We start from the raw sequence: 21681 nt of genomic DNA on the forward strand, positions 1-21681 counted from the left end.
CACGCCTGTGAGGTGGGATGGATTATCTCAGCAAAGCAGAAGTGCTCACTATCACACATTTAGACAGATTTGTGAACAATGTTTGAGAGAAATGGTAATATTGTGTATCTGGAATGAATTTTAGATCTTTAAGTCCATCTCATGAAAAATGGGAGCAAAAACAAAAGTGTTGCGTTTATATTTTTGTTGAGTGTAGTTCATAGTTCTTTTTTTTCCAATATGTTGCTGCAGGCTATTATTTTTCTAAATAATTGCCACATTCCATAGAACCACAGACAGAAATTATTTCAATAACATTCAGTCCACACTAGAAGCCAGCTGCAGCTTTTCCCCTTCAGTATATTCTCAAAAACATGAGGGAAAAGTTGCTGTTTGAATGGTCTTTTTAATGAAGAATTATTCAAACAAAAACGGTTAAGGTGCAAAAGTTTTTCCATTTTTATAATTTTCTAAACCTGGAAACAATTCACATGAAATTTCATTCAAAGAAAGCAATACTGGAAAAATATACCAGGCAGGTTATACAAACAAATTACAACTTAAAATAGTAAAACCCTCAAGGAGACTATTCTAAACTGCAGTATAGGGCCTACTGTTAACAACAAAGTCCAGGGCCTGTTGCATAAAACTAAGATAAGGGATTAACCTATAATAACCTAAATATCATAGATCTAAAATCTATGATATTTAGGTTATCCTGGCTTGCGTTAGCCATGATCCGGTTGCATAAAAGCGGAGGGACATGGGTTATTGCACCCGGCAATAAATCATTTCATTCATGGAGATGTTGGTGGTTTAAAATGTGACGTTATCAGGGAGAAAGCTCTGGTGCCATTTAGAGACGGCCGAAAAATACAACACCTGCCGACTTAGAGGCTGATTAGTCCAATTTTCCTAAAACATTTTCAATGATAACACCTAACTTCAATAAAGGAATATACTTTCTTTAATCACAACATCCTCATCCTTCGACTCAATCTTAGCCTAAAAGAATCGTCTATGACTAAAAATGAGCTACTTTTTGTTTTCTTTTAGAGACATATCCTATCTAATGTCATCATTTTAAAAGACAATTTAAACCAGTTTGGGTTAAGATTGACTTATGTAGCCCACTATTACATCACTACAGTTCTACTGTAACCAACTATGACATCACAATAGTTCTGCTTAAACGGACTATGACGTCATTGCAATTCTAATATAATCCACTATGACGTCACTAGGGTTCTACTGTAACCAACTATGACATCACTACAGTTCTACTGTAACCAACTATGACATCACTACAGTTCTCCTGTAACCAACTATGACATCACTACAGTTCTACTGTAACCAACTATGACATCACTACAGTTCTACTGTAATCAACTATTTCATCACTACACTTTTGATGTAATGGATTATGACGTCATTGTGGTTTTAATATAACCCACTATGACATCACTAGGGTTCTAATGTGACCAACTATGACATCACTACAGTTCTACTGTTACCAACTAGGACATCATTATAGTTCTACTTTAACCCACCATGAAGTCCTTATTGTAAAATGAGAGACTCATGACCCACACATTATAAGAGCCAATTGTCTCTTTCACAGCAGACATTTTGACTTGTCACAGGAGGAGAAGCTCAGGTGTAACTGTTTACTTTAATGATGATGGCTGTGTTGTATTCAAGTGTCCCAGTAAGTCATGACAGTGGTAGTGAGACTTCATACATTTAATTATACAAACATCAATGTCATACGCTGTATTACTCAGGCGGCACTACTGTGTCTATTCACAGGCGCGATCCCACTACTGAGCGGCAGGGGGTATTTGACCTGCTCCGTTTCCGTCCTGGGCCGGTGCACCCCTCCTTAGACGACTTGGTGGTCCCGGGCTCCCCTAGGAGCACCATATCGATACCGAACTTAGTGCGGACACCCGATTGGCATAGTCCACCAGCCTCAGCCAGAAGACATTTTGATGTTTAAATAATGAAATGAAGTCTCACTACCACTCTGTATCCTGGGAGAACTACACAGAGTAATATATTGGAATAAGGCTATGAGTTTCAGATATGTTTTTTGGTAAATGCAGTAGGCTACCAACAGAATGCCAGCAGATAATAATAACAATAATAATAATAACAATAATAATAATATATTTTATTTATAGCGTTCTTCTCTCACTCAGAGTGCTTTACAAAACAACAATAAACAAAGAAAAAGAACATGTAGAGTTGGGTTGGTGGGTGAACTAGGGGTAGGCAGAGGAGAAGAGATGGGTCTTGAGGTGGGACTGAAAGATGGTGAGGGACTCAGAGTCACGGATATGTTGGGGGAGGCTGTTCCAGAGCCGGGGATAGCTCAGCCTATACACGCAAGAAAAGGGACATTCAAGCATCAAGAGTCCTATAATAGGCTATATGGAATACCCAGCCAAGGACTTATCACCGTTGCTATTGACAATGAATCAATCCATGTTTGGAAAAGTTATATAAGCATCTATTAGACCCTAACAATGGAGACAAGCTCAAAGACATGATCACCTCTTTCTAGACAGAGATACATACCTCTAACAATATCACAAAAGGCAGCATTGCAGCTGGGTCATTCTACGAAAACGTGCCATTTCCCTCTCTGAAAATCAGATTTTCAAAGTATTATTTTTATTGTGTTTAAGGACTAATTTGGTTTAAGTAGACCCTTACCTGTAAGAAAAATATGTGGTGCCATCTCAGGCTATTTTAATTTATTTTTTATTTCCCTAAAATAATCAACATGGACATGTGCTTTGTCAATCGCATTACCAAAACCAACTTGTATTAAATAAGTAATGACGTGACACTATATTTAGGGACAAAACATGCTATTCTTAATATAAATAACATTTATAATCATGTATTGTATAAATTATTCTGGTTTGGACACACAATAAACATGGGGTCATGGCGGGGAAAGGGTTAATAGTAACATGTTTGACAGTAACAGGTTTGACACAATATCCTTTTGGCAGCCATTACTAGCCATGTGGTTGACACCATGACACCACATGGTGTGCATTCTAAAGATGCTAAAATGTGTTTATATGTACATTTTAATTTCACATTTTTTACTTTTTAATACATGATATAATGGTAACGCAGTTTGACACACTATGACCGTCCCCTTCAGTCAAATTAAAAACAACTCAATGAAAATTCATTAAAATAGAGGAGCACTTTCTTGTCTCTTTGGCAGCATCCTGATAAAAGGCAGATGATGACACTTCCTGAAAATGATGTCACTTATGGGATAGTGCATGGTCCCTGGGGGCGTGTTTATCCAAAGTAACGCATTTGACGTAACACATAGGGACATTACTTAAATGTGATTTTTTTCAATATTCCAAAAAGGTCAAGAATAAAATAAAAGCATTATCTGTTAACTAACAATTAAGGCTTTTCACAAATTAAAGTTGTTTTCAGATCATTTGATTTTATCCTCTCTAAAAGCTGCTTGTAATAGAAAAATGTAACCGAGGGACAAGCCATTTTTACCATATTTAACAGATATACAATTGTAAAATCTTTAAAATGCAAAAAAATATCAATGTATAATGAAGATTTTAAATGAAGATTGTTTGTTTACCATATCATACCAATGATTTTTTTTAAATTGTGTTGTTAATACAGTTTATTGGGGTAGATTTTGTGTCAGGGACACAAAATGGCACGTTTTCGTAGAATGACCCAGCTAGTAAGGACTTCACAAGGCTTTCCTTAAGTAAACTGGTCCAAGGGCAGTCTGCCAAGTTGAAGGTTGGAAGAGTAAATATAATATGTAAAGTTATAGTAGGAATATAGAAGTTAGCAGGACGTAATAAAGAGGCGATGCTTTAAAATCTAATTTTTCTAATGAAAAACTACATCCTGCTGATTTGGATTGGGCATTTTGATTACCCAGTATGAAAGTTGGTTAAAAAGGGTACACACAATTCCCACAGCAGCTTGTGTTATCTGTATTGGTGTGATGGCAAGTAAACTCTGGAGAAATCATTTTCACTGAAGCCGTCATTTGGTGGAAAGTTGTTGCAGTCTTGCAGTGCCACTCACCAAAATGCCCCTTCTGACTGGGGCTAGATCGGCTAGATGCAGCCAGATGGCAGATCTACTGGACCAAACCCTTGTCCCAGGCATCATACACATAGGCCTACTTTGTACTAAACATTTGGAGAATTTGACCTGGGATAATCAACAACACTACTAAATTCCCACATAAATGGGTTGTAAGCTCAAAAAAAGTTGTTTTGGAGTTTAGTTACAATTACACTTAGAGCGCGAAACGCGAGTGGAGGATATTTGGTCCTTGTGGCTCTCCGTTGTACGTCACTCTATGTTGACGTGTGGTTAGCCTGTCTCGTTAGCAGCCAGCTAGCCGAACAGTAGCCTGTGGATAGTTACATGGTGGACTGAAGCCCTGACAGCTGAGTTTTCCTGCAAACACACCAACGTTTAACAATGGCAGCTGACTGGGAGGAAATTCGACGGCTTGCCGCTGACTTTCAGAGGGCTCAGTTTGCCGACACAGTGCAAAGGTAACCGGACCGTACACTGTTACAAGCACCAGCTGTTAGCAGCGAAGCTAATTATGGCTAACATTAAACTTACACTCAATCGTTTACTGTTAGTGGTGAATTATCTCCTCTGAGTTAACAGCTGACGTTAGCAATATTAGGAAAATAATTTCCCTCTGTAATTAGAACGGAAACTCCACTTGTGACACGTGCAAAATTTCCACAGGCTGTCGGAGAGGAACTGCATTGAAATCATTTCCAAACTGGTCCAGGACAAGAAGCTGGATGTGTTGCACACACTGGACGGGAAGGAGTACATCACTCCAGCACAGATCAGCAGGGAGATCCGGGATGAGCTCTACGTGCACGGAGGTCACTTAAACACGATACTGCCACCTAACTTATAAAGCTAAGAATGATATCGGGCATGGTTGTGTGTATAGGATTTAGCCCCTTCCTGTACCCAATGTTGTCTGACCCTAGTGATACTTAAACATTACAGTTAGTAAATCATTGTCAAAGTTGGACATGATAACAGTGAATATACCCTGTCATTGTATTTCACAGGGCGCATCAACATTGTGGACCTCCAGCAGGTGTGTATTAGTACATACTCTATGTTGCTTTGAGCCCTGCATGTTATCAGCTGTTTCCTCCTGCTGTATCGTCAAACATTTTCACTATTTATCCAGCTGGTATTATTAAATAGAACTTTATAACATGAAATGGAACTAACTGCCTTCAGATTAGCACATATTGCCGATCTCCTGAGCCACTGCAGCTCCAACTAAATATACCGGCAAAAAGAAAGAAAATGGAAACAATACAATGAATCAGTGCAAACACTTTTCAGTGCAAAATTAAAAGGTGACAGTCAGTATGTAAGGCTCACTGATGTACACTGTGTTACACATGTTGACCAGCACTTTTACCTCTTGCATGCTGCATGCCTATTGGTTCACTGACATTGATGAGATTAACCCCTTAGGTATTGAAAAATGTTGTGTAACGACAAGACATTTTTTCCATACTCAATGGTATGGAGACATTTCGGTTAGTGCCAAAAGCTTTGATACCCACCCAGCCCTAATGCTGAGTCACATGTTAATACAATGCCAAGACACAGAATCCATTTGATATATTATTATACTGTAAATCTTAAAAACCTTCCAATAAGGTGTGTTTTGATCTTCTTTCCGTCAGATTATCAATGTGGACTGGGTCCATGTTGAAAGTCGAGCCAGTGACATTGCAAAGTCAGATAAAGGGGTTCAGCTTGTCTTGGGACAGCTCATTGATGAGTGAGTATTCATTGACACAGGCTGTGTTCGAAAAGCCATACTAACGTCCTACTCATACTAATTTTGACTTCAATTTGTGTATGTGACGGTTGGGTATGCAAGTTTGGGTATGCGAGAAATTCCCAGATGAGTACTAAGTTCCGGGAAGATTTTGGGTATGGATCGATTGGATACTTTTCCTACTCAACCGCCCCACAATGCACTGGGTCAATTCTACCCGCACAGGAAAATGAAATATTATCGAGCAAGTTGCTAAGCATCGACATTGTTTGGGGTCCGCGATCTGACAACTGTACGTGCAGTCGTTCATAAACTCTTACACTAGATAAGAGATGAAGATAAATACCTAACAACATTAGAGTCACTAAGTGAAATGAGTGAAGTGAGTCTGATAGTGGAGAGAGATCAGAACTGAGCGCTGTCTTCCACACACCGCGGCTCGTCCAGCTCAACTCACAGACAGCTGAGTGCTGTCTGTGAGCCGGACAGAGAGCGTCGGAGGGATCCTCCGCCTCAAAACATTAACGTGTGAAAAAATAAATGAATAATCAATTAGAGCTTACCTAAAAATAAGTGTGCCATGTTACTGTTTATTGTATTTAGGATTTTAGCTCATTTGGACGCTGTTTTGACCGTCTGTTTTCATTTATTAGCGATGTTATAGGCCTATCTACTTTCAGTTTCATTACTGAGTCGCCACGAAACGTGATTAGTTTTCTTAAAGATAGGCCTACTTAGATTATGAGGTCTAAAACACAGATGATGAACACAGGACTGTAAACATGTAGTTCAATATCTAACCTGTGGAGGGTGGTAATACGCTAAACAGCGTCTAAACGGCCTGAATCTTATAAGAAGAAGAAATTCTTTATTGCTTGAGTATACTTCACTGAAAACGTTTCGACGCACCTTGCATACACAATCGATATTTGAGTAGACAGTATGTAGTACATAGATGGTGAGTATGTAGGATATAGGACGCTAGTATGGCTTTCCGAACACAGCCACAGAGGGAGTCTGTCCATACAGGAGAGTGGAGTTGTACTGACCGTGTGCGTGTGTGTGTGTGTGTGCGTGTGTGTGTGTGTAGCACCTACCTGAACCGCATGGCAGAGGAGGTGAATGACAAGCTGCAGGAGGCCGGGCTGATCAGCATCGCAGAGCTGTGTAAGAACTACGACCTGCCGGGGGACTTCTTATCTGAGGTGAGTGTGTCACCACTGTTTAGTATATACAGTTGCAATCAAAATTATTCAACCCCCAATGCAAATTATGTTCATGGTCAAAATGTACAAACCCTCAGCTGATTTAAACAAGGACAATTCAAATAGCTCATCAACATTACTAATAGGCCACTTTTAATGACTGCTGCAGTGTCAAAATGATTCTACTCCCTTGTTCGTAGAATCCCATATAAAAGCACATTTTGCATTCAGGTGTTGTCTCAAATTCAATCACACATGTGCTTCAGATGGAACACATCAAATACTTGGACAGTGACACTTGACTGCATGTTAAAAATATGACTAATTTGGGGCGCCCTTAGCTCAGTTGGTAGGGCGTCCCCCCCATTGGCCTCAGCCAGCAGCGGAACCGGGTTCGATTCCGGCCCGCGGTTCTCTGCATGACACTCCCCTCTCTGCCCCATTTCAACTCTGTCTCTACACTATCAATAAAGCATAAAAATGCCAAAAAAATATCTAATAAATAAATAATATAATAATATATATATACAGTCATATGAAAAAGTTTGGGACCCCCTTCTAATTTTGGGGATTTTTGTTAATCATTAGCAAAGAAGCAAATTCCTTTACATATATGACAGAAGCAATTCAGCGGTTTCATTTTGTTTATTGGAATAATAGAAAATATGCAATAAGCATCATAACAAAATTTGACTGGTGCATACATTTGGGCACCCCAAAAGAAAAATGTCATCAGTACTTAGTTGAGCCTCCTTTTGCAAAAATAACAGCCTTTAGACGCCTTCGGTAGCCTGTGATGAGTGTCTGGATCCTGGATGTAGGTATTTTTAACATTCTTACATACTAAAGCGATCCAGTTCAGTTAAATGTGATGGCTGCCGAGCATGGAAAGCCTGCTTCAAATCATCCCATAGATTGTCGATGATATTCAAGTCATTGGACTGCGACGGCCATATCATAACATTGTACTTTTCCCTCTGCAGGAATTTGAACTGTGTTAAGGGTCATTGTCTTGTTGGAATATCCAACCCCTGCGCAACTTCAACTTTGTGACTGATGCTTGAACATTATCCTGAATAATCTGTTGAAACTGGGTTGAATTCATCCGACTATCCACTTAAGTGGCCACAGCATGATTGAACCTCCACCAAATTTGAAAGTAGGTAGCAGGTGTTTTACTTGGAATGCAGTTTTCTCCTTTCGCCACGTAAAGCGCTTTTTATAATGACCAAATAACTTATTTTTTGTCTCATCAGTCCAAAGCATTTTCTTCCAATATGAATCTGGCTTGTCTAAATGAGCTTTTGCATACTCCAAGCAACTGTATTTGTGGCTTGGGCGCAGAAAGGGCTTCCTTCTCATCACCCGGCCATACAGATGTTTTGGTGCAAATTGCACTGTATTGTTGAACGATGTACAGATACACCATCTGCAGCCAGATGTTCTTGCAGGTCTTTGGAGGTGATCTGTGGGTTGTGTGCAACCATTCTCACAATCCGCCGCATATGCCGCTCTTGTACTTTTCTTGGTCTGCTAGACCTGGGTTTAACTGCAACTGTGCCTGTGTCCTTCCATTCCCTGACAACATTCCTTACAGTAGAAATTGACAATTGAAACCTTTGGGAAAGCTTCTTGTAGCCTTCCCCTAAACCATGACAATGAATAATCTTTGTTTTTAAGATCTTTTGGGAGCTGTTTTGATGATCCCATTCTGTCTCACTTCTGCAGAGACTCAAAGAGAAGTGCAACTTGCATTAAGCCACCTAAAATACATTTTCTCATGATTAAACAGACCTTTATATGAGGTTCAAGGCTTAACAACATAATCCAACCAATTTTGTGTTTAAAGTCCTCAGTTTTACATGCTGTTACATGCATTAAAATCAGCAAAACCACAAGGGTTCCCATATTTTTGCACAGCCAGTTTTTCACATTTTATTTAATTTCATAAAACTAAATACTGCTTTTCAAAAAATCTTTGTTTGGAAAACATCCCAGTACTTAGCTGTTCCTGGTAAATGAAAGACATACCACTTTTATCTTTTTTGTGTGAAAGCAGAGTCAATTATAATGCTGGCTGAGAGGGGTTCCCAAACTTTTTCATATGACTGTGTATATATATGACTAATTCAAGAGAATTGTCAATAAAATGAAGAGACGAGATCATAGTCTTGCACAAACAAGGACAATGATACAAAAAGATAGCACTGAATGCAGGGACGTTGGAACTACTTTCTTAGGGGGGGTGCTGTAAATTGGCCGAGGTGCAGCGCTATCAGACAAAGCAGTAGGCTACTGGTAAAATTAGCAATTTTATCTAAAATAATTTGATTAGAATTAAGCTATTAAAACAAACTATAAAAGCAAATAACATTTAAGAGTTTTCCAAAGTATCCTTATAGTCTTTTTTTTATCCTGAATTTGAAGGACGTAGGTTTTGATTAAACATTGGGTTGTGACAATTTATAAGTGGGGGTCTGGGGGTACTCCCCCAGAATTTTTTGAGCATTAAATGCTTAATTTCCTGCATTCTGGTGAATTTTTATTCACCAATTTGTTCCTTTTCAGCATTCTTGAGATCGGTGAATGATAACCGGGGCAGTGCACGTCACGTTGTCGAGGGGAAGGCTTCCGCGATCTCCGTTAGTTTCAGTTTACAGCCGACAAAGTTACAATCACAACGACCGCATAGACAGCGCATGGACAGCGTTTTAATGAAGCCTCTCATTCTTATTATCATAAGGGCGTTGAAGCAAATGATATCTAAACATTACGGCGGCCCTGGTGGTGCGTAAAAGGACAGTGCAGTTGGCAATCTCTCCTCAACATAATGACTCGAGGCTTTGCATTGGCTTTGGCGATTTCCCTGCCTCTTTTTTCTCTCCACACGAAGCGTTCTCTCTCCCATTGCATAAACGCATGCCCCGGCCACTTCTGAGAGCACAGCCAGTGTTGGTTCCACCCGAAAAAATAAAATAAACACAAGTTGGACACAGGCCCTGAAGCTGAATGACCGCTCTGGTAACTGGACGCCGAATACTAGACCCCGAATATAAGACGACCCGACTTTTTTACGACCTTATGAAGTGTTAATATGTTTGCCTTTACTTGATGCATGCGCGCTCACCGGCCGGCGGGGAAACACTTATTATCAGCGGTTACTTGGCACGATACTGGCACACACCTTGGAGGAGCAGGTGCACAGGTGAACGTTGCATCCTGTCAGCGCGTCTTTCTCTCTTTCTCTTTCTCTCTCCCCCCTGTGGTAGGGCGCTTAGCAGACTGGATTTTTAATGATAACCTAATGCTCATTAGTGCGCGCCCTTCAGCACTCTGACTCTACTGAAGTGCGCATGGGAAGGCGGGGCACAACCGTTATCTCGTCCTGGGCACGGTGAAGAAATGCGACGGGCATATGTAATCTAGCCTACATAGTATACTGTATAGCCTATAAACTATATATATTATAGTGTTATGCTCTGTCAAGTTGATGTGAGGGAGCAGGAGATGGGAAAGAGGACATAGGCTATGAGATTGTTTACAGAGCAATCGCGGGAGCACAGGGCAAAGTGTAGGGGGGCGGAGAGGGGGTGCAGGCGGTGGTGAGGGGGGGTGCGGCCGCACCCCCCGCACCCCTACTTCCAACGTCCATGACTGAATGTTCCTAGAGATACAGTTGGAAGCATGGTTCCCAAGTTCAAAGGTAAAGGAACTGTGGCTGCACCACCTGGATGAGGCACGAAGAAGAAGCTTTCAACGGCTGCCACCAGATTCTGTTTTAACATCCCTCAGGAACATAGGTCATCATATATGCATTTTGATGTTTGGCGGTCTTTTATGACCTCTATATAGTTTAAAACATTGTTCTCTGCTGACTTGACTGTTCCAATACAAATGTGTGTTGCTCTCTTCTGTATGCCAGGAGTTGTCAAAGCGTTTGGGGACACTCATCCAAGGAGAAATGGACCAGTACAACAGGGGCGTCATCTTTACTCCGGCTTTTGTTGCTCGCCACAAAGCCCGGATACGAGGGCTTTTCAGCGCCATCACAAGGTAGACGTGACCATGTTCAACACCACCTAGGGCTGCGCGATATGTACAGCATAGGATTATATCTAAAGTGTTGTTCTAACAATGTGTGAAATGACGAAATGGAGTATGTCACTCATCGTTAAACCAATCCAAACAGGTCTATCATTGACTGGAGGGACCACCATCAGTAGATTTGTAACTAGCCAATTATCATTATCGGCAACATCCCCTAAAATATTGAGATATATAAACCCCTAGTCAGACATCATGCAAGAAACTTATTCCCAAACGGAGCAGAACAGGCAGCCTAATATAGACATCTGTGCTCATCACAGTCATTCAGTAACTCATGAACAGACTGTGAAGTTGGTAAATCGGACTTCGACCTCTATGACACCTGAGGAAAAAGAGACATTTAGGATTTGTTTAAAGTTCTTGCGTGAGCCTCAATGTCCTTCTTAATTGCGTTGTTTGTATTTTAAACTAACATCTCTCCTGTTTTACTGTATCCTTAAGGCCGACCCCAGTCAGCAGCATGATTGGAGCGTTTGGATTCCAGGAGCATCTTCTCTACTGTAAGGACAGGCCTTTGGTAGATATTTATCTGACAGCTCGTGTGTGTGTGTTGTATTGCATTGTATTGTACTGCATTGTGACTGTGTGTGTCCCCAGCCGTCCTGGAGGAGCTGGTGAACAGTGGGCGTCTTAAGGGGAGCGTGGTGGGCGGTCGGCAGGACAAAGCCGTCTACATCCCAGATATCTACGCCAGGACTCAGAACAACTGGGTGGACTCCTTCCTACAGCAGAACGGATATCTAGGTACACAGGCTTTCTGTTCTTTTAACCCATTCATAGCGGATGCTGCGCGACGCAACATTGTATCTACCGCCGGTTGCTATGTGACCACCCAAATGTTGTGTGGTTTGCCAAAAATCACGTCAATCAAAAAAAATATATATAAGAAGAAGCTGGCTGTGTGTTCTCGTGATCGGCGATAGCGTATTACAGAACAGTTAGTGGCGTTCGGAGCACAGAATCTAGGTCTACTGTAGGCTACTGACGAAAATCACACAACGACGAACATTCGGTGCATTCCTATAATAAACACCTCAATATACAGTACATTTTGGACCTTTTTATTAATACTAGTATGAAAGAAGACCTATGGAAGCAAAATAGAAAAAATCTACATTGAACAGCGTTTAAGAAAAAGTATGTTTTCCCTGCAGTCTCTCACCTTAATTGATATCATGTTTCTACCATGGCAGCTATTAGTTTATTTCAGCTTTGAACCTCCCTTTGCTCTGTGTGTTTGTACATGTGCATTGTAAGTGACTCGGTGTTCTATCTGCAGAGTTTGATGCGTTGGTGAGACTGGGCATCCCCGACCCCGTCAGCTACATTAAGAAACGCTTTAAGTCCAACAAGCTGCTGTTCCTGCGGGCAGCCTGTGTTGGTCAGGGGCTGGTGGACCAGGTGGAGGCCTCGGTGGAGGAAGCTGTCAACTCTGAAACATGGGCCGACATACAGGTATCTGTCCACACAGCTACACATACACCTGGCGTTACGGCAATACGTAGTTATGGTGTAAATATACAAGCTCCTTTCAATTTTAGGGCTGTCCCAAATACCATCTTACAGGCTTCTAATACTCGTTGGTTTTTCCGAACGAGTATCCAAATACTATTTTTCCCAAAAAAACACTACAGCTTTAAAAACAACAATGCTCCATTCCCACTGCCTGTGAAAGCTGGTGGGGCATGGCGAGTGTGACGTTTTCAAGACGTGCTAAAAGTCTGACCGCAACGGAGGATTATATATATTTTTTATTTCATTGAAACTGGACCTTCACAGGTGGATTTATAGATAGCTGGGGATCAGCCAAAGACAACATTAAGCAACTCTAGCAAATGTGCATTCTCGCTCCCGCTACTGGTAACGGCCGTATGGTTTTCTTGGTAATAAGAGCCACCGTTTGTATTGGTAATTAGCAGCAGTAAGGATGAAATAGAATGTAGAGTTACGTATGTAACTCCGGTTCTATGAATCCTGGATAACCGCCAGAGTTCCAAGTCACTCAGAATCCTTGTGTTTTCGCGCCAGGATTCTGGGAAGGGATCCTCTGTCGACACTGGAGTATCTAGCCTCCCGATGTCACGCGGGGTCACAGGTGCCTTTATTGGTATAGGTACTCGAACTGTGTATGCGCGAGACAGATATATCCAGTGCCTAAATCACCGCCTCTGTCGGTCAGTAAGGATTCATAGAACCAGAGTTACATACGTTACGCTATGTTTTGTTGCATAAAAAAACAAAAGCTTCCAAATACTGAATTGAGCTTTGAACACTAACCTATCAACAAACGAATAGTAGAATATTCTAATTTCGGGCCATCCCTAGTGTTTTATATCCCCTCTCTCTCTCTTTCTCTCTGTGTTAGCCCATCCTGCCCAGCTGTCTGTCCATGGAGGACGTGGGCATGTTGATCCAGCAGGCCATGAGGAACACTAAGGTCCAGTCTACTGCCAGAGTGTTAGGAGGAACCGTGGTCATCAGTGAGAAGTTCATCAGCAACTGTCTGTCTGTGTTTGATGAGGCCATGCAGCAGAAAGCTCAGAAGGTACAGGCCCACACCCTCTCTCTACACACACAGAGGCAGCGGTCCAACTGAAGTGTAAAACTTTTGTGTGATGTGTCTGTCAGGAAGTAAAGAACAATCCAGTGTTCCTGATATCTGAAGATGATGTGAAGCAAGCGTCCATCCTGACGGAGAGCTCAGCCCTTTCTAAGAAAGAGAAGAGAGAAGCAGAGCGCAAGAAAAAGACTACAGGTTGGTTCTAATGCTCCCTACCTGACCCTCAAACACACACACACACACACACACACACACACACACACACACACACACACACACACATACTGTAAAAGCTAATGCTGCTGTCCCAGAAATTAGATCTGAGCCAAGAAGCTTCAATAGTTATAATGTATTTACATGGTTGCTGTTATCTTCTTTCAGTGCTCTCTAAAATGTAAAGGGAACTGACCAAATAATCAATGTTAAAAGGGTTGGCATAATTAGCTCAGGCTTCAGCATACACCTTTTTGAATCTGTATTGTTTCTTTTGTTTTCTTTAAAGCATTATTACCTTAATGTGTATTTATTGTCTTGACAAAGTCTAATGAGTTGGAAAAGACAGAAATAAAGTAAACTAAACGTACAATTGTAATGGGGACACCTGGTCTGAGATCAGTGATGTAGTTGGTACACCAGTCTATTCTTATTACAATAGAATGGGACAAAATAAGTCCTGTGGTGCAAGCAGCACAGGTCTTCGTTCTCCCTCAATAAGGCACTACCTCATTTAGTTTCACATACTGTATTTATCTGTTGTATTTGATGTAGTGAAAAGAGGACATTGTTCTTCAACCCTCTGAACTGGTGTGTGTGTTCCAGAGGGCAGTGGTAGTGTGAAATCAGGCGGAGGAGGAAATGCCAGGGAGTACCGCATCCGCAAGACCAAGAAGAAAGGGAGGAAAGACGAGGACAGTGACGAGGAGACCGGACCTTCACAGCAAAGTACAGTCACTCTGACATAATGCATTCTGTATGGCACATTAAGACTGTTCTCTGAGGCCTGTACTGGAGCAAAGGGTGTAATGGCTGCTTGACTACAAATCTCTCCCCTGGGTTGTTGTTAAGTTTTTATTTTTTTCCCTCACTGAAGACAAAGCTAAAGCGTGTCGCCCATGTGAGACTAATTAGCTGGTGTTTTTGTGCCCAGATCGTAGTAAACAGACTGCAGCCTCCTTCATGGCCCAGGAGGAGATCGTAGCCGTGCTGGAGGAGAGAGTCAGCGACTGCCCTGAAGAAATCCTCTCTGAGCTGGCAGAGCATTTAGTCAGGTAATATACACAGCTTTCTGTCTAAAAGTAAAACTCTTTGCCAAAGTGAGAGGCAAAAAGGGGGTGTGTGTGTGTGTGTGTGTGTGCGAATAAAGCCTATCATGTGCACTTTAAACAAGGCCAAATAAACAACCCCTTCTTTAATGCAACTTTGCATTACACATGGGCTTTTACAGTTGTATTTACCTGTTAGTGTGATGTTTGCATTTATGTTGTGTGAGCCATAAACTTAAGGACATTTTCTGTCACTATGCAAGCGACCAATAAAGTTTTTATTTAATTGAATGTGTGGGTGTGTGTGTGCAGGCCCCTGAATAAAGCGTACCAGGACGTGCTGCGGACAGTCTTCATGTCTTCCAGCAGCTCTCCATCAGGAGCCAATAAGAAGCAGAGCATGAAGGATCTACAGGAGGAGATCACCAACCTCTACAACAACATCCGCCTCTTTGACAAAGGAAACAAGTTCTTCTCTGGTAACAAATCACCTGCTAGCTTCACTCTCAAACACCCTCCCACTCACCACCACATACAGACGGCTTCCTTTCGAGCTCATCCATACCAAATAGCTGTTAGCTGCTGAGCAATTACTGTTGAGCGTAGTAAAGTGTAGTAACTATTAGAAATATTGTCTGAAGTTATTTTTTTTAAATTCACAATCAGAGAGAGAAAAGGCCTGGTGGTAATATTCCCAGATATTGACGTTGTGTCGTGGGGAAAGGGGCATGTCAGAACAATTAAGATGATGTTGCATTTTCATTGTAGCAGCTTTTTTTTCCTTCAGTTTTTTTAATATTGCACTAATAATTTGAGGGCACCCCTGACGAGCGGCGACACGGTTGAAAAAGGCTGTACTAGAGCATGTACAGTCGGGGCGCTATCCATACAGACAGTCGCACATGCGCAGTAACAAATGTTGAGCTAACACTTGTTTTTTTAAATGTTTTAACCGTATAACCGATAGAATTATTCGGTTATAATTATTCTTATCGGTTAAAGGTTTGAACGGTTAACCTTTGATATCCCTAACTCACACACATTGCCTGTCACACATTTTAGCCATACATGTATAAATAAAGGGAAAGCAGGCCCAGGATTGAGCGTTAACCTCTGTTAATGTTCTCACCCGTATGACTGTGTGTGAATGAATAGAACCTGGATCCCTGTAAAGTTGAACAGTTTGATACGTTGCTGAAGACTCACTTCTGTTGCATTGGTCTTTAACACAAGTTGAGACTTTGACACTCCTAACTTTTTTTTTCATGTATCTTATATGTTATTTTGTATTGTATCTTGTACAGCACTGATGTTGTTTTTAAATGTGCTATAGAAATGATTTTGACTTTTGACCCTTCAGATGAGACCCAGGTCCACATTGCCAAACACGTCCTGAAGACGGTATGCACTGACGTCACCAACATCCTGGTCAACTTCCTGGCCTCTGACCTCATGATGTCTGTGGAGAACCCCAGCAGCATCACCAACGAGGTCAGACGAGGCTCATTTAAACAGGGCACCCCTGGGGTCTTCAAAGCATTAAAAAAGCACTGTACTTACATTTCTACAAAATAAGGCCTTTTAAAGTATGGAATTTGACTGTCACAGTATTGGACCTCCTTCACAAAGGTCTTATGATTTTTGATCGCTCTTTTGTAGGAGGAAGTAAATACTTGGAGAGGGGTCGTTATGTGACAAATGAGCACTTTATGAATTTGTTATCAAGAGTATACACACACTTCACAAGGCTATTGTTACAGTATATCAATGTGAGTTGATAATAAATGTTCTTTATTAAGAGTACCCTTTTAAAATGCATCAGAATTTCAATTATATCCTTCCTACCTTTGCCAGTATGGCCTTGATGTTGGCATTAAAAAGTCTTACATTTACCTTGGATATTCCTGGGGTTACCCTGTTTGAAGGCTGTAGTAAAGAGAGAGATAGAGGCTTTTACCTGTATATTTAAGTGAGGTAGTGACATAGGCCTGTGTCATAGAGTGAAGTGCTCCATGGGACTTTGAGTTTGAATGTGTGATGTGTGTGCCTCAGGTCAGAGTGAAGATTCTGGGCAAACTGTCGGAGGAGACCAAAGGACCTCTGATGAAGCTACACAACTGTCTTAACGGCAAAGTAAGCATGTTACTAGTCATTAACATATGCAAGGGGAAAACTGCACTACAGCCATTCATGGGCACCAGTAGTGTAAGTGTTAAAGTGGTTGCATTTATACCTTGAGGATGGATCCAGTTATCATTTAAGTATTTTAACAATGCGACTCATCTCGTCTGCAGGAAGAATGCACAGCAATAAAGCCTATACCCAACGTTTCATGCCTATTCTAAATCAACACAGTCGCAGTTATCATATGCATACCTGCAAACTCGTCGCTTTTCGGCGAAAATCGCCGTTTAGAATCAAAATATATGACCCACGTGAATCGTATAGATCCGAAGAGTTTTTGTTTTTGGGAGGGGGGGGGGGGGGGGGGGTAGCGGCAGCTGCCAGAGAAGTCAGCCAGCGCTTCCCAGACTGGACTGTGTGGGCGAGTTACCGTAGTGTGAGACAAGGGAATATCGTTATCTTGGCAATAAAACATCTTTGGTAGACGTCATGAGTATTGTCCAATCAGCGTTAAGATCGGGCACCGTAAAGCATCACTGCTGCCGCTGTGTTCAGACTTTAGAATTGGCTAAAAGTCTCAATCAAAGCCCTTTTGATAATAAAAAATTAGAGGCTTTGATTAAACACTGTCAATGCTTCAGAGGTTAATGTAACAGCCTACTGAAACAGAAACTATACGGAGTGACGCAGCTCACTGTAGCCTACAGTCCCTTTATTTAGTCGCGCTGTCAGTTTGCCGACATGGCTCTCTGTTAGACTCGAGACATAGAAAAAGATCGCGGAAGCCGTTCCCTTAGACAAAGTTAACGGGCAGGATATCCCCGACTGATTTCATCCATCAAACCACAGAGTGTTTTCTGAGCGGCGTCTCACTCGCTCACTGGGTCTCCCGGGTCCCGGTGATTTTCACCGTCACAGCGATCGATTCGCTGCTTTGCTGGGGCGGAGACTTTGTGTGAAGGTGATTTAACATCACGGTCGTAGACGAATGTTGTAACTTTATGCTGCATAGTTTGCACTGCACTGTTGACCCACACAGGACTCTTGAAGCTGACAGTTTAATGAGCGCAGTGTCTGCAGTGCGCTCACAATCAGAGCCGACCGACAGCCCCCCCGCCCCCCCAATTTATTTTTATTTTTATTTTTTAGTTTGTGTGTTTGATATTAACATCATATTATTATATCATACAAAAAAATGAATACAATGTTTTGATCTAGATAGCCTAGTTAATAGCCCAATAATTTAATCAGTTCATCTGGGAGGTATAACTGATCACGTCACGTTCACGTCCAGTGTGTATTGAGAATATTTAAAAACATTTGGAAATGGGGCTCAGATGCCCATGCACTGTATAACCTATTTCAGCCTCGTCTGTGGAAAAAAAGATAGCTGGACAACAGAGTTCTTCTGCTTCATTCCTCTCACTGCATTTAAATGTATTCATTATATTACAGAGAAATATGTCGCATAAAAGAAAAAGAGCACCAAGCCCAACCCAGAGGACTCTGCATAATATTTTATTTTAAATGAACATTTTAATGGAAAATCCAAGAAGCTTCTAATTCATCCGACCCAGTGTCTCCAAATTATTTGTTCACACAAAATTCCTCAGATTTAATTTCCCTCTCAAAGTGCACCAGAATCATGCATTTCACTTTAAAAAGTTAAAAAAAAATCTCCCGGGGGGGCATACCCCCGGACCCCCCTAGGAGGGTCAGGATCTCAGCTGGCTATTATTTTCACCCAGCTGGACATTGGAGGCAATAGTGGAGAATTCTGGTTGTGTGAATGATATTTAACAATAGCCAATCGTTTGGACAGCGAAAAACACCCGACCCCCCTAGAAGGGACGGGTGTTTGTCACCTTTTTCACCTCCTATGAGTTTGCAGGTCTGCATATGATATTAAGGATTTATCTTTCACAAGTTCAGAACTCTTTTTCAGAACAGAAAGTAATTCAATCGGCAGGTCTCAATTTACTTTACTCAACGTTGAACAAACAGTGAAGGACATGGGCTGTATTTACCTAGAAAATGAGTTAAATTACAACTAAAAACAGTTGTAAATAACATAAATAATACAAGTACAAATGAATATTTATAAATTAAAAATATTAAATTATCAATGAATTAAATTAAATTATTTTGTCAAACTTCATTTTGTCTGCTTTGCATTGTATTTGACACGCCCAAACATTCGAAAAATACTTATACTGTAGGTCACACACACACACACACACACACACACACACACACACACACACACACACACACACACACACACACACACACACAGTTTCAAGTGCCCTTGTTCAACAAATCAGTTTGATTTTAAAGGAGGACTACTTGAGGAATTGATCACTCACGCCTACGCTCTGTTTTCAGACTATCGAGGACTTTCTGAGCAACATAGAGGTCTGTGCTGAGGTGTGTGGCTTCATGCTGAAGAAGGGAGACAAGAAGAAGGAGAGGTAGATTTTATTTAAAAAGCATAAGAATGTCTATTTGACTTGGAAGTGTTGTCATAGTAGTGTGTGTGTGTGTGTGTGTGTGTGTGTGTGTGTGTGTGTGTGTGTGTGTGTGTGTGTGTGTGTGTGTGTGTGTGTGTGTGTGTGTGTGTGTGTGTGTGTGTGTGTGTGTGTGTGTGTGTGTGTGTGTGTGTGTGTGTGTGTGTGTGTGTGTGTGTGTGTGTGTGTGTGTGTGCTCCAGACAGGCTGTGTTCCTGCACCGTCAGGCCCTCACTGAGCAGCTGAAGGAGAACGAGGACCCGGCTCTGGTTCTCCACCTCACCAGCGTGCTGTTGTTCCAGGCCAGCACCCAGTGTATGCTGCACGCTCCTGGACGCTGTGTGCCTCAGATCATAGGCACGCTCACAGGCCGAATCACACCCGTACGTATCGCGCTCAACATTCAAGATTTCAAGATGCTTTATTTGTCATATGCACAACAATTACAGCAGCAGTCATTGGCAATGCAATTATTAAGTCCCAGATTCCTCTCAACAATGGAATATAGAAGAAGAGAAAACACAAGTGAAGAGAGCAACACCTGAGACACAAATAAACACAACAGTAGAGCAAGGACACAGTGCAGATAAAAAGTGTAGAGATAAGGTGCACCATATAAATATAAAGTAGAAGGCAATATTTAGCCAAAAGGCTAGTATTTATCTGCAGTGCCTACATTGAGGAAAAACTCACATTAACTAAGATAGAAGCAATACTTTGTGGTAAATATACATATAGCCGTGTGTTTTAAGATAGACTTGAAAAGTGTGAAACAATACTTTAATCAGGTCCCTCGAAACTGCAGTGCTACAAGAAGTAGTAATCTCAACTGAATCTATTAGTTCTAGTTACTTTCTTTTTCTTTTAAGATCATTTTTTGGGCATTTTTGCTTTGTTAGACAGATTGGGGAGACAGTGTTGAAATGGGGCAAAGAGTAGAGGACATGCAGAGAACTGACCCGGGCAGGATTTGAACCCTGGTCCGCTGCGGGGCCTTGGCCCGGGGGGGACGCCCTATCAACTGAGCTATGGGTGCCCCAGTTCTAGTTACTTTTAACTTTAGTTTCAATGTTGAATTCTTAATCCACAGCTGCTTCCAGGGTCAGTGGTTTGTTAAAGTGTTTTGTGTGTGTGTGTTTTCAGGAGCAGCAGCAGCTTCTGTCTGTGTACCAGGGTCTGGTGGTGAAGCAGCTGGTGAGCCAGAGTCAAAGCAGGAAGCAGCAGCAGCAGCAGGAGGAGGTGGAGGTGGAGGAGGAGGAGGAGGAAGCCCTTAGCCTGCGCACCCAGCTCCATGAGCTCACTCCTCAGCTCAAAGATCTGGTGCTGGCTCAGAAGAAGACCAACACCACAGAGGAATGAACCGTTTTCACTACACGGTACTGGCTCTACTCTACGAGAAAATCCAGGGGCCACACTTAAAGAGTCTACCAGCAACTCTACCACAGGGCAGCGGTGCTCATATGCATGTTGGTTAATGTTTACATGTTAATACATTGTGATAAAAATATCAATCAATAAGACAGCCTGCTATGACACTTAATATTTGTTTGAGTGGTAAAAGACCAAACGTAACTTCATCCAAAACAAAATGTGACATAAATCCCCCTAATTAAGACCGGGTAGAAACGCTTTGGCGCTAATGTTAGCCGCTAACATGGCTATGACGACCAGCTACACAGTTGGGGGTATGCTACTATCTGGTAATGGAAAACTACCTCCAGAAACAGACCCTGTACCAAAGTAGAGTGGAGCTGGTACTATGTAACGGAAAAGCGGCAAAAGCTAACAGAAATGTATGTCTGATGAATACCTTTAACTCTGCTAGATCAGCTGGTTAATACTGTATTTTTGTGATTTATCCATTTGGACAGAAATCTTCAAATATTTAAGGAAATTCCTGTTTGGGATGTCTCTCTGTAAACCCAACCGACATGAATATCCTCAGTGAGGTTCAGATTTGAATGCATTAATTAAAAAAATCTCCTCTTCCTCATGCGTTAGTTATTCATCGTAACAGTTGATTGTGTCTCCATAGCTGAACTATTCATTCTTAATCTATTGAAACAACAGTTGA

General features: G+C 41.6%; 1 protein-coding gene across 1 annotated transcript; it reads left to right on the forward strand.

The window, feature by feature from the left end:
* The first annotated feature begins 4378 nt into the window (after window positions 1-4378).
* On the forward strand, window positions 4379-21590 carry ufl1 (UFM1-specific ligase 1). The gene is made up of 19 exons (XM_080047600.1): window positions 4379-4562; window positions 4768-4913; window positions 5109-5137; window positions 5745-5842; window positions 6933-7047; window positions 10970-11100; window positions 11596-11654; window positions 11752-11898; window positions 12434-12609; window positions 13520-13699; window positions 13783-13909; window positions 14534-14656; window positions 14862-14982; window positions 15289-15455; window positions 16337-16467; window positions 17029-17109; window positions 19486-19571; window positions 19810-19990; window positions 20751-21590. The coding sequence occupies exons 1-19, from the start codon at window positions 4486-4488 to the stop codon at window positions 20964-20966; spliced, it is 2391 nt and encodes a 796-aa protein (XP_079903726.1). The 5' UTR covers window positions 4379-4485; the 3' UTR covers window positions 20967-21590.
* The last annotated feature ends 91 nt before the right edge of the window (window positions 21591-21681 follow it).

The sequence above is a fragment of the Ammodytes marinus genome (genome assembly GCF_949987685.1).
Source record: "Ammodytes marinus genome assembly, chromosome: 19".
NCBI lineage: Eukaryota > Metazoa > Chordata > Actinopteri > Uranoscopiformes > Ammodytidae > Ammodytes > Ammodytes marinus.